Here is a 14,311-nt window from a genome sequence, read left to right as displayed (position 1 = left end):
AATTATTTTAATATGTGATGAAACTTTAAACACAAGATGGTAGCCAAACAGGCCTTAAGATTTGGATAGCAACTTGGGGTGAGCTCAAGTTTATAAGATAGGAGATTGTCACAAAAACAAGAAGGAGGTTGCAATGGGAGGTAACAAAGAGTTTGAAAACGTTTCCGGTTCAAGATGAATTGAGACAGCTAGACAAGGTGATAGAGGCAAGAGTGGGCAGTCTCGTGGATTGAGTCAGAAAAACAGCTCAGGATCAAACCAATACTGAAGAACATGGTTCAGTGTTCTTTGCCATAACCTCTTTATTTGAGTTATCCAATTCCTTACAATGGAACCTGCCCCCGCTTCTCTTTCATAACCATATAAGCATTTATGGAGCGGAAACAGGCCACGTTGGCCTTTCGAGTCCGCACCGGTTCACTGATTTTGTGCGCCCTCTTCAGTCTATTTATGCCTTCTAGTTTTAGGAAACTATCCTGGCAAAAAGACTGTAACCAAGCACTTTTTCTACACTCATGATTTTACACACCTCTAAAAGGTCACACCTCAAGCCTACTCCACTCCATAGAAAAAGCCATTGCCTATCTAGTCTTTCCTTTCAACTCAAACCCTCCTGTCCTGGTCAAATCCTTGTGAATCTTTTCTGTACCCCTTCAGGCTGAATGATATCTTTCCAATAGCTTTGTACTAATCAACTTTATGTGTCAAAAAGTGTTTCCTCAACTTCTATCTTTTTCTTTTGTAAATTTTCTGAAATCTTTACTGTCTGGTTACTAAACCTCCTGTCAAAATCATTCTGTTTTTCATCATATGGGCTGGCATTCCAGCAGCAAGGAAATCAGAAGTGGAAACCCTGATTGTTTTTTCTACAACCACCCCCAGCCCCCCAAACCCCAGCTCAGAAATACCAAATAATAGCACCCCTGCAGCTGAGATCAATTAACTGAACACAGTTAATGGACTGAGCCAGTGAACTTCCTCAATCGTGTGGTTCATTTCTGCAAAGCTTTTGCATTTGCCAATTGAACCATCGGTGAAGCGCCCACAGGCACATTTCTATCACGTAAGGAATGTATGTAATCAAGTTGAATGTATTTCTTTTGGATGCAGTTAAGTTATATCATTTGATTTTTCTAAAACTAACCTTGCCACAGTTCACACAGAAGAGATTTTCCAGCAACACAAACTCCAAAACTATAGCTAAGTCTTTGACCCTTATAATGCGAATAGTTCTGTTCGCACCTGGTAATGTTTAACAATTGATATGCTAATTGCAATGTAGGTCATAACTGACACCTTTTTATTGCCATATGAATCTAATCTTGGTTTGATAAATTGGCAAGTTTTGACAAAATGACTTGAGTAATCCAATAATAATATAACAATGCAATGAACTTTAAAACCTATTGAGTGAATATTATATGATACAATATATACTCTAGATGTTGTTAACTTAGTACATATAAACTTGGGCTAGTGGTCCAGAAATACAGACCTATTATCTGGAGACAGAGGTCAAGACATGCCAGCTGGGGAATTTAAATTCATTTAACTCAATAAATAAACAATTAAAGAGCAAATAACGGTGACCATTGAGCTACTGTTTTGTGATAAAACCCTGTCCATTTTGCTGATGTTATTTTGGGAAATCTATCATTTGGTCCTTGATTGGATAAAATATGACTCTTGCAGTGGTTGCCTTTTAGCATCTCTGAACTGGCTGGGAAACCATGATGTCAGTAAAGGCTGGGCTTTTCACAACATCAACGAGAATAAATATAATACAAAGAAAAGCTGGGTCAGGCAGGAGGTGAGCTGGAAAGGGGCCAAGAGATAAAGGGAGTGTAATGCAGTAAGTCCTTGAATAATGTTGTTTCATTCATTGTCATTTTGTTATATAATTGATGAAAAACAATAAAAATAAAATAAATGAGGAAGATGGTGAAACTGATGAAGCAGAAACATCATGAATTTGAACAACTAAAGATTTGTCTGAGGCTTTTTGGTTGTTAGATGACTATGGCCATTCTCAGAGAGCAAGATTCTCAGAGAGCAAGGCTGAAGCCAACGGGATATAATGAATGCATATAACTACGACAACGAATTATACAAACAGAAGAAAAAATGCATGACAACAAACCTTAGACATGTTTTTTAAAACCCCAGCTAATCAAAAAGTTTGAGCAGTTAGAGCTCCAGCAACACCATGACCATCAACACCACCCCAAACTGAGGGAACATCAGGTCCCTCAGGAATTTCTTGAAACATTCCCACCCTCACCTTCTGTGATGATGACAACCAAGCTGCTTCTCTGCCCTTCAGCGATGATGATCTCTGCAGGATCCTAGTAGCCTCCCTCCCCATGCCACCCACCGTCACTCACTGATTCACCAAAATTGATTAAGTAATTTTCATTTGATTTTACTAATTTTTCTTATATGTCTGTTTCAATGTTTAATATTAGAAGTGTTTTGGGTCATTATTTAGAAGTTTGGTGATGTTTTTGTGACCAGAAATAAACCGTAGGAACTTAACTCTCTTGTTTTTTAACCATTGAGTGGTTGGTAAATTTGGTTTTCTTTAACATTGTTTCACTTAAAGTAGCACTTTCCAAGAATGCATCCACAACGTTAAGCGAGGACCCAAGAAGTAAATTACACAAGCCCAGCAAAAAAATGATTAGAGCTATATAGTCTTTGATTTAATGGGATTTCCCACCCAGAGAAATATTTTAATTTGGCAACAGAACTATAAATATTTCCTGGTTCTGAAGAAAAATAAAATGAAAGTTTTTGAGACTTTACAACAAAATTCACCCATAGCTAGTTCATTTAATATTTTAATGTCTATATGCTGGACATCATAAGGTCAATGTTCAAGCATCCTGGAATGATTTTCTAATATAAATAATGGTTTAAGATTTATATCTCCATTAAACTTCTTCATTGCCAGAAATGGCATTTGTTCAATAACCTTTGTGGTTTTCCCACAATCCCACAAGTTTTTTTTGCAAAATTAATTATTTTAAATAAGCATGACTAACATCCATTGCTCGTTCCTTGTTGACTTTGACAAGGAGGCATTGAGCCATCTTCCTGAACTTACGCACTTTGCCTTTGTTAAAGCAATTTCTGCAATGTCGTTAAGCTGGGAACTCAAAGATTTTGACTCAGAAAAATCCGAGACACAGCAATGTACTTTTAAGTTGGAATGGTGAGTCACTAGAGGAGGAACTTGTAGACAATGGCGTCCTGTTTGCCAACTACTCTTTGTTCTTTTAGCTCAGTAACTGTAAAATTAAAAACACAAAAATGCTAGAGAAGCTCACCATGTCTTGTGAAATCCTTAGGAGGTAGCGGTATTTAAACTGACATTTTGGGCCTGAGCCCTTCTTCATTATATGACCAAAAAGCAGACAGGTGCCTGAATAAAAAGGTTGGAGGTCGAGGGAAGAAATGACAGGGGGAGGAACACAGGCCAACAGGCAAAAGGCCATTAATGGTCATAGAGCTTAGAGCAGCAGGGAATGAGACTCTCACAGAACTCCCTTCGAAGAGAGGAGAACTTCTTCAGGGTCGGCATCCCTCAAAGACATCAGTAATTCTCAAGCTGTTTTCTGCAGTGGCCACGGTACACTTTATTTCTGCTGCATCTCCTTAAAATATGCACACATGTGCTCTTACAGTACTAGAATAAAAATCAATACATTTTAAGACCTTTCTCCATTATATTATGAATGTAAAATCTTTGAGGCTTCATTGATGCATATGTTTTGGTCTTGCCCTAGTTTAGAATTTTTTTTGGAAAAAATATTTTCAAATGTAATCAGTCATTTTTAGGGTCAAATTAGATCCGTGCCCCAAGAGGAAATAGTATTGACTTCACCTCAGAAGCGAATTTTAGCTATTACTCTATTGATAGCTCGACGAACAATTTTAATGAAATGGAAAGACAGTTCGATTCCTTGTTCTTTTTCGAAATCTTTTTTTCAAGACTTAAATAAAGTAGTTCAAGAATTTCTATGGAAGGGAAAATTAGCTAGAGTAGCGATGCTTAAATTAACTTGGAAATATGCTTTGGGAGGTTTGCAATTACCCCATTTTCAAAATTATGATGAAGCAACTCAATTAAGATTTATTAATTGTATGTTAGATGTTTCGTGTCCCCCTGGTTGGGCTAGGGTAGAAAATACCAACTAGGGAGGCTGGTATATTGGAACCTTGTCCACATCAATTTGTATTTAAGTGGAATTCTCTTTTATTACAGAGATATAATTTACCAATTTTGAAACATTTGTTAGGGATTTGGACCAAAAATAATTTATTAATAAATTCAAAAGGTAAAATATCGGTTCAGGTCCCAATATATCAAAATAAATTGATTTATTTTTCATTGAATAACAGATTTTTAGGTAATTGGCAGATTAAAGGAATAAAGTTATTGCAGGATTGTTTTGAAGAGGGTAATTTTTTAATCATTTAATTAACAGAGAGAAATTTGGGATGTCAGGGAATTCTTTTTTTGTTTATTATCAAATTAGAGTGTTAGTGTAAGATCATTTTGGAAGAGAAATGAAAATTCCTATGTTAATGAAATTTGAGTTTATGATTTTTTATTTTTCAGATAGGGGTTTTATTTCGGAGATGTATGCATTGTTACAAGATACTATGGATAAAATAAATTTAGATTAATCCAGGATTAAATGGGAGAATGATTTAATTTGTGATATCAATCAGGTTGACTGGGAGATGATGTGTTTTGATGGTGTAAATACATTGTTTAATGTAAGATATAGTATGATTAATTATAATTTTTGCATCAGTTATATTTAACCCCTGAGAAATTGAAAAAATATGAATTTAGTAATTCAGAGTTGTGTTTTAGATTTGGATCATGTGTTGGAACTTTTTTACATTCTGTTTGGCTTTGTGATAAAGTTCAATCATTTTGGCATAAAATTAGGGAATTTCTTCAAAATTTGTTTAAAATGCAATTTTTATTAGATCCCAAATTTTTTTTGTTGGGTTATACTGTTCCATTTATGGACTTGTGGTTAGATAAGTTTCAGACAGCATTTTGACATTTAGCATTGGCAGTAGCGTGTATATGTGTTGTGATTTCTTGGAAAGACGAAGTTGAGATAAAAGTAAATTGTTGACATAATGAGTTGAGGTCCTGTATTTATATGGAGAAAATCACATATAATTTGCATGATAATTATGATTTTTTTTTTGTTAAGATTTGGGCACCTTATTTGAAATGTATGAATTTAGTAATATCTTTAACTGTTGTATATATTTTTTTCTTTTTTTTTAATGCTTCCCTTGTGGGGTCTGTTGAGGGAGGGGGCAGGAGGTGGGATAGTTGTAGTTCTCATTCTTATATTATGGATTTTGTAAAAGTTTTTGTTTTGAAAATATTAAATAAAGTTTAAAAAAAAGAAATGGAAAGACAGCGCTCCGCCTAATCATTCTTTGGTTACAGGAAGTTATGTCCTTCCTAAATTTAGTAAAAATCAAGATATAATGTTAAAGATGCAAAGGTGATCTTTTTTATAAGATGTGGGGCCCATCCATGGACTACTACCATAATTTAAATAATTAGAGTGATTGGAGGCTCCTGAGTAACGCAGTCTGGTTTCCCAATGCCGTCTTTTGGTTTCTATGTTTTCTATCTTGCATAAATATTCATTGTTTAGAAGGAGGGGTTTGATTAATGTTTTTTTTCTTCTCTGTTTTTTCTTTTGGTGTTTTAAAAAATGGGTTTGATTAGGAAGGGTACACGCAATTTATACCATGTATGCTTAAGATATCATTCGAGAGGTACAAATTATCTGATTTTTCATACATTTCATCCCATATATTGAACTAATATGTGTGTATGTTTTTTTAATTAAATTCAATAAATGTATTTTAAAAAGAAAAGAAAGACCTCTCATTTCTATACTCTCAAGTCTCTTGAATGCGCATCTGAAGTGAGCAAACTAAGTTAAAGTCAAGTGACCATCAAAATGAATCTCAGATTCAAGCAGAACATTGTGATGTCACATCATGGGTGGACATTCAATATCCTTTAATTTTGTGGGGTTGGCAGGTGCAGTCAAAGAATCTTTTGCAGTGCGAGTTGAATAGATTGCTGTGAGCACTTGTTGAAATTTATGTTGAAATTTATCAAGTAGGATGCCTAACTGCTTTTCAGACAGGTTGAACAGTAACATTTTTTACACCTTTTGTAATAGTTGGTATTAGTCTTTTTGTTCATTCAGCTTCGTCTCTTTTACTTCACAAATAATTGGATGTTGAAGTTATTTCTCAAAATTCTGTAAAAAGGAAATCACCTTGAGAAGTGTCTTTTGTCAATTGCACTCTAGAAAACATGCATTTGAACACCACCTTGTAACATAAATTCAAATTGTACTCTGCAATGTGTATATTTTTATTTCAATAAACTGAAACAGAAAATCAAATAGAAATTTCTTGCACTCTCCTTTGATATTCTTAAATCTCCCCAGGGCAATGCCCCAGTGTATTAGCTTTTTTTAAGTTTAAAAGTTTATTATAAACCAAATGGGAAAATGGCAAGATCAGATAGAAGTTGGATTGTTAAGAAACAATTACTATTACTTATCAATTCTATTTTTTTCAACTTGATACAAACCCAATCAATAGTTCAGATTTCATTGATCTTTCAACATCAAACTTCAGCTCAAGTCATTGATAGAAGGCTTGAAACTATGTCACCAGGGATGTTTGGAAGCGTCAGAAGTAAAATCTGGTCAATTATAAAATGGGCAATTGACTCGAATTTGTAAGTTTCCATCTTTCTCCAAGCACTATTCAAAAGCCCCTTTCACACTTGCATCCCAGTAAATCGGCCGTTCAATGTCCCGGGATAGGAAGGGGGTTTGGCCTTTCACATTAGACCACTCCTAACCAGGACACTGAACACTTTCACACTAGCAAGGGTTTATCCCCGGCGTTTGGTCTGTCCTACCTTTAATAGGAAGTGCCTGAAATGCAATTGCCCGTTTCACACTTGGCTGATCTCAACGCTGGCGTCTACAGATGCCGGGGATTGCAATAGGGGTCGAGGCTGGCAATCCCTGGAATGAGATGATGCCATCTGATGCTGGCGTTGAGCAGAATTTGCTTTCGCGTGCCACTTTAAAGGCCGGTTCCTGGGATCACTGGCAAGTGTGAAAGGGGCTACTGACTGGTGTCAATCCGGTATTTTTCTCCCACAAAAGCAGGTTATCAGGTCATTTATCACTCCTGATGAAAGGCTTTGACCCAAAATGTCCACTTCCTTTTACTTTTTATGGATGCTGCAAGTCCTGCTGAGTTTCTCCAGCACTTTTACCTGTTGCTCGTGCAAATTAAGGCACTTCATTTGCTTAAGGTCATTACACTACCTAAATCCAAGCTTCTTGTTCTATTCATGTTAAACTCTTTTGTAATAGCCTCCTAAATTGATATGATCTGCATCATACATCAAGAGTGATAAAATGATTAAACAATCACATGAAACCTTTCCATGGAAATCAACTTTTAATTCAGTGTTCTTGTCACTGCACTTTTAAATTTAATTTTAAATTTTTCTTTTCAATTTGAATTTAGACATACAGCACAGTAACAGGCTATTTCAGTACACCAGTCTCTTCCGCCCAATTTATACCCAATTAACCTACACCCCCAGTATGTTTTGAAGGATGGGAGGAAACTGCAGCCCCCCCCCACCCCCGGGGAAATCCCATGCAGATACGGGGAGAACTTACAAACTCTTTACAGACTGAGCGAGATTCAAACCCCGGTCTCGATTGCTGGCGCTGTAAAGGTGATGTGGTAACCACTACAGGCTCCCTGTATTTTCTTAGAGTTCATTTCCACGTCCTTCATAAACAGTTGCTCAGGTTTCATCAATCCTTCAACAGAACACTTCACCTCAAGAGTGTGATGGAAGTGCGGTTATTGAACTTGTGTTGCCGGTTCATTATGGGAAAGACTTGAAGCAGTAAATACTCTCTTGGTATTAATAATCTTGACAAACACTTCCCCTTTGGGGTGATGGAAAGAGGATACATGAAGAATTGGTCTGGTTGTTTTATGTAATTCCATGCGAATAAGCTCACAAATATTTCCCCCAGGCACAAATAATTTTGTTAGTTTTTAAATTCCTTTTTTGAATTCACTAAAAAGGTCAGCTGAGGAAAATCTTCAACACTATTGTACTGCTCCGAACCAGTCAGGGGAATTAGATATGAAAAGTAAAATGGATTATGTTGCAAATGAATACATGCTGTTCAAAATTTGCTAAAACTATAACTTGCATCAAGACCAGATTTATCAAGCCTATTTTGCTCAGTAATCTCCTTAATCAGTTATGCAAGTCACAAAGTCCATCCCAGTTGCAGAAGTAATAAATCATGTAAAGAAAACTTGTAGAATTTCTTTGTTGTTTTCTAATATCCTCTTGTACTCTGTTCATTTAAATGATCTGAATGGAACATCCTATGGATGCTGCGAGTATGGTTTTATATTTAAATGACCGATTCATTTTCTGGCTCCAACCATGGTTGGTACTGGTCTCTCTTGAGTTCTGAACTCATTGTTTCAAGGTGATCAAAGATAGACCATATGCAAATGATTCCACAAATTGCATTCATTGCAAAATGTGTATGAAATACTGAAATATTTGAGAAAACGTTGAAAGTAAATGCAAAAGAAATTAGAGACACAAGCGAATGCAGATTTTTTTTTTGCAAAATAATTTATGTGAGTCTTTCAATTACAGATACTGTGCTTTTGGTTTTAAAAGGTCTGTTTCAATTTTAAAAAATCATACCCTTTGCCCTGCACAGAATTGGCATAGACACACTTAGGCAAACTTTAACTTGCATATTTTAAAAAGTAGCTGTGCCAAAAGGTGACTCACACTCCCACACCCAGGTCCCCATCCATTCTCATTCCCCTCCTTCTTCCACCCTAATTCTTCCTTTAGATTCTTCCCCCCCCAACCCTTACCTTCAGTTTTATTATACCACTGTTATCAACTTCGCTTATCAAATTGCAGCATGGCCACTTTGTGTGACTCATCTTCCTCCGACCCACCCCTTTGCCTCTCTTGGTTCTCTCCCCTTCTGACTTGCATCTGCCAGTGAACTGCCTCTGTCCGTCATCCTTCATTTCTCCCTGATCTACCAATTCTCCACTGGGCCTGTTCCTACCCTCCCACCATGTTGTCAGCTCTCTCTCCTCCACATTCCTGATGGAGGGTTCCAGTCTGCAACATTGACCATTCTTTTGCTCCCAATGGGCACACTCCAGGTTTCAGGAGTATATGCTGAGTCTTGATGCAACAAACACAAGGGCACTGTAGGGAATAACCACAGTCCAGAGTCCTTCCATAATCAGATATTGAGGGACTAAGACCCAGGGAAAGCCCCGCTAACAATAGAGAAGCGAGTAACAAAAACGTGTCATGGTGGTGGCAATAATATAAATAGAGAGCATGGGTAACAATGTACAATGATGGACATGACTCAAAGGATATAAAGAGACTGAGTGGTTTTCCTTTTTGTAAATAGTTTATTGTGAATGAAGTCTATTTTGGGGGAAAATCTTTTCTTCCCATTGATGCTGATTTCATAAGGAGTAGGAGCAGGAGTGAGACATTCAGCCCATCGAGCCTGCTTTGCCATTTGTCAAGGTGTTGGTTGATCGGCTTGGACTCAGATCTACCTACCTGCCTTTTCCCCATAACCCTTAATTCCCTTATATTGCAACAATTTATCTGCATTTGAAGTCTATTCATTGAGGTCGCCTCCATTGCTTCCCTGTGCAGAAAATTCCACAGATACGTCATTCTCTTGGAAAAGTTGCTCACCCTCATCTCTGGGCACAGGATAATCAGGAGATGTGGGGGGAGTGCAGGAAAGTGGTGTTATAGCCTAGAATAGATTAGACGTGATCTGATGGGATAGTGGAGCACGCTAGAAAAATCTGACTGGCATGTACGTGCTCCTGTTTCTTTGGTTCTTGCGTAAGTATCCACAGTAAATGTTGGAGGAACTCAGCCGTTCTCGCAGCATCCATGGAAGGTAGGTATATTACTGACGTTTTGGGCTTGAGGCCTTCTTCAAGATATAAGGGAAAAGCAGGCAGTCACCTGAATAATGACTGGGAGAGAAAGAGGGAAGAATGAGAGGGGGGGGAGAATTGATTTTGGCTCTGTGAAAGGAGAGAAGGAAAAGGGAAAGAGAGAGACTCTGATACCATTGGGAAGGAGGTCCAGGAGCCTAAAGACAAGCACTCAGCGGCACAGGAACAGCTTCTTCCCCGCTGCCATCAGATTCCTGAATGATCAATGAATCAAAGACACTGCCTTACTTTTCGTGCCCTATTGATTTTTATTTTTTATATATATTATTGTTTTAAGATGGTTCATAATATGAATGATTCTGAGAGAGAGAGAGAGAGAGAGAGAGGGAGAGAGAGAGAGAGAGAGAGAGAGAGAGAGAGAGAGAGAGAGAGAGAGAGAGACCACAAGCTGTGGGAAAGGTGACAAGGGGAAGATTTTTTTTTAATAGAAACCAGAGTAGTTGATGTTAAGGCCATCTGTTTGGAGGGTGCCCAGATGGAAGAAAGCTCTACCACCACTTTGGTTCTTTGTGTTTCTGTTGATGGATTGGTACTTGTTTTCTGCCATGTAGTTAATAATGAGATAGCTCCAGGTTAGCCAAGCCTTCAGCAGAATCAATTGGAGATTCCATTTACTGAAATTGTACATATAAAATTAATTCTCTGCATAGTAAAATATAGAGAAGAATAAAATCAGCTGACAGACACCTATGAATGAATGCATTTGAATTTTGATGTTGAGTTATGCCTTCAGTGCTCTAAAACTAAATGATGTTATTTCATTTTAAAATCTACAGATGATTATCTCTTTGCTGGGACATCCTCGGATTTTCTTGGGAGAGACACAGCTCTATTTCGCTCCCCCATACAACTCCTGGGAAATCAACATATCCGCACAGAACACAACAATCTGCTTTGGTTGAGTGGTACGTGAGACTGAGGTTTGCTGCAAATTAAAAAAAATGAGTGCATTAGAACCTAAATGTTTAACTTTTTACACATGCTGTGGAATCAGTTTTTACAATGTAGACCAGGTGTGGCCAAGCTTTTTTGGTGGTGAGCCACGTACTGAAAAATATAAGGAGTCACGGGCCAAACAATATTAAGCCCGGGAGTTTTCAACCAGTTGCCCTGCAAGATAAACAATGTTTTTAGACCAGAAAACTCCTCTTCTATCGAAAATTAATTTTCTATCAAAATAATCAGGCGACACTACTGAACAGTTTCACAGTTGATATTACAGTAGTTTATTGATGTGGTCACATATTCCAGTAGGCATTTCTGTATCTGCTGTTCTTTAATTTAAACTCTTTAAAACTCTCATTCAAAAGAGCAGTGAAAAATATAAAGCTGGGTGCAAAATAAGAACAGGAGAAAAGATCAAGAAAGGGACAAGGCCATCTCCAACATTCCTCCACAACTCTCAGTGAATACAGTTCTTGACCCAAGTGTCCACCTTAATGATCATGATGTAATGTGTAAATCTGCAGATGGGCTATTGAAGTTTACAGGTTCCTTGCAAATCAAACAAACACACTTCCCCTTGACTTCTGTGAAAAAGTAGTCGTGTCTGAAATGTTGGGCCCTCCCTTGCTATTTTTCGTCTTTTCGGTTCCACTATGTTTAATGAATTGAGGTAAATGTTTTGTTTTTAAACAGAGGTCAACATTTTTTAACTGAAGTAAACGTTATTGATAAGTAACTCTGCAACGGTCGGGTCTAGTATTCAAAATGGCAGCGATATCTAGTGTTTAAATGAAGAAGTGCAATGTACATACAGTGCAATTTATTGTTAGTGACTGTTCTAATAGTCCATATTCTATTTTTTTAAACATTCACCCTGAGCCACTTAAAAATGGGCAATGGACTGCAGTTGGTCTGGGGAGCTGTAGTTTGGCCACCCCTGATGTAGACTGAGGCAAACATGAATGGAAGTGTCCTGTTTGCACTGTGTCTTGTTCCGATTACTCAACCAGCAGTTTCTTAGCTCATACAGATGCTGGAATCTGAAGCTAAACACAATCTGCTGCAGGACCTCAGCAGGTCAAGCAGCATCAGTGGGTTGGAACCCTTCATCGAGACTGGGGATATGGAGAAGAGAAGCTAGTGTTAACAGGACGGGATGGAAGAGGTGGGACAGGGGCCCAACATGTGAGAGGGGGGTGTGGGGTCCCCCAAAGTGTAGGGACACCGTTTGGAACTGACACTGGAAGTCTAATCCCAGCAACACTGGGGCGCACAATTGGGGAAGGACGAATAATTTAAAGTGGGTGACCGTCACGCCCTGTACTTCCAGCGTGGCGATGCAATACCCCTTTATCCCAGTCGAGTGCGACCTCGTCGCTAATGAGATCCTCTGGGTAGTGGGGATAATGTCAAGTCCCCAACGGAGGGCCAGATCTGGCTGGATAAAACTGTCAGTTGACCCAGAGTCAAATAAGCAATTGGTGTAGTGTCCATGCACTTTAATCAGTTCCATTGCTCTGGTGAGGGGATGAGAGCATTGCTGGTTTAATGTTATTGAAGCAGTTGACAGGCGAGTTTTGCGCGATGACGTCACGCAACGGGATGACGTCACGCAACGGGATGACGTAGTCAACGCTCGAGGAGCAGGTTGGAGAACCTCCCGGAAGTGCTGTTGTGGCGGGTGAATGGTAAGTAGTGGGGTTTGTAGTTGCTCGTGATCGGTGGTCGGGCCCTGGCGGTCGTCAGCGATGGACGCTAGGGTGAGCACCTGGTTGGCCGCGGGGGTGGCTGCGGCAGCGGTAGCGTCGGCCCCGGGGGTGTCTGTGGCGGCAGCAGCAGCGGCGGTAGCGTCGGCCCCGGGGGTGTCCGTGGCGGCGGCAGCAGCGGCTGTAGCGTCGGCCCCGGAGGTGTCCGTGGCGGCGGCAGCAGCGGCGGTAGCGTCGGCCCCGGGGGTGTCTGTGGCGGCGGCGGCAGCAGCGGTAGCGTCGGCCCCGGGGGTGTCCGTGGCGGCGGCAGCAGCGGCGGTAGCGTCGGCCCCGGGGGTGTCCGTGGCGGCGGCAGCAGCGGCGGTAGCGTCGGCCCCGGGGGTGTCCGTGGCGGCGGCAGCAGCGGCGGTAGCGTCGGCCCCGGGGGTGTCCGTGGCGGTGGCAGCAGCGGCGGTAGCGTCGGCCCCGGGGGTGACTGTGGCGGCGGCAGCAGCGGCGGGCGAGAGGCAGGCCATCACCATGGTTGCGACGGTGGGTTGCCCCTTCCGGGTTCGGCGTCTCCGTGACGTCAGGCGTTGCCGTGCAGGGGAGCCCTCGCTCTCATTGGACGAGAGCTCTGGGGAAGAAGAGTTTGAATGGGATAGTGGCGGTTGGGCTTCACACGAGGCACTGTGTTTGCTGGCGGCCATTTTAGACCTACAGACTGCAGCAAAGTGGCCGTTTTTAAGGCACTTCTGGCACCTGGCTTTTCTTGCTGGGCACTGGGATCTGCTGTGCTTGTTCCTCCCGCAGAAATAACATTTCGGGTTCGCACGGGGCAGGGTAGCAGCAGCCGACAGGCCGTCAGGGGTAGGGTAGAAGGGCACTTTACTCACATCAGAACGAGGGGTCCAGTCCCTAGAGAGCTCGGTGGACTTTAAGGCTGCATCCTCCATTGTGATTGCAATCCGGGCCACGTCCTCTAGTTTTTCTACCCCTTGTTCGAGCAAACGCAGCCTCACTTCGTTCGATCGGAGCCCAGCCACATAGGCATCCCGGACGAGGTCGCTAGTGATCTCGGCAGCAGTTTTGTCCACACAGTTACAGTCCTTGCCCAATGCCTTTAGTACTTGTAAATATGCCCTGCTGGACTCACCGGGCTGTTGTTTCCTCGACGCAAGCATGAGCCGGGCATGAACTCTGTTCACCGGTTGATCATACAGTCCTTTCAGTACCTTTATGGCTGCGGTGTAAGTGGTCTCATCCTGGATGTTCTCGTAGACTCTCAAGGACACCATAGACAGCAATGCTGTTAGACGCTGGTTATCCTCCTCCACCTGAATGAATCTCAGGAAGTTTTCAAAGTTCAGCAGCCAGAAGTTAAAGGCTTTGAAGGCTGTAGCTGACTGTGGGTCGATATCAAGTTTTTCTGGCCGAGTTAAACGCTCCATCCCTTTCAAAAAAAATTCCTTTTGCTAATAAAATTGTAGAGCTCGTCGAAAGAACCAAAGACTTGTTGATCC

At 40.6% G+C, this 14,311-nt stretch overlaps 1 protein-coding gene across 2 annotated transcripts in view; it reads left to right on the top strand.

Annotated features, from left to right (window-relative positions):
- Window positions 1–14,311, top strand: part of LOC138765093 (semaphorin-3D-like) — a 90,155-nt gene that overhangs the window by 45,905 nt on the left and 29,939 nt on the right. For both annotated transcript variants that reach the window (XM_069941799.1, XM_069941801.1), the window contains one exon: window positions 10,935–11,063. In XM_069941799.1, coding sequence (XP_069797900.1) covers window positions 10,935–11,063 — 129 coding nt within the window. The remainder of the gene's footprint in view (window positions 1–10,934; window positions 11,064–14,311) is intronic.

Source organism: Narcine bancroftii, chromosome 5 (genome assembly GCF_036971445.1).
Source record: "Narcine bancroftii isolate sNarBan1 chromosome 5, sNarBan1.hap1, whole genome shotgun sequence".
NCBI lineage: Eukaryota > Metazoa > Chordata > Chondrichthyes > Torpediniformes > Narcinidae > Narcine > Narcine bancroftii.
Note: the sequence above shows the minus strand (reverse complement) of the source record. Positions and strands in the feature narration are given on the sequence as shown.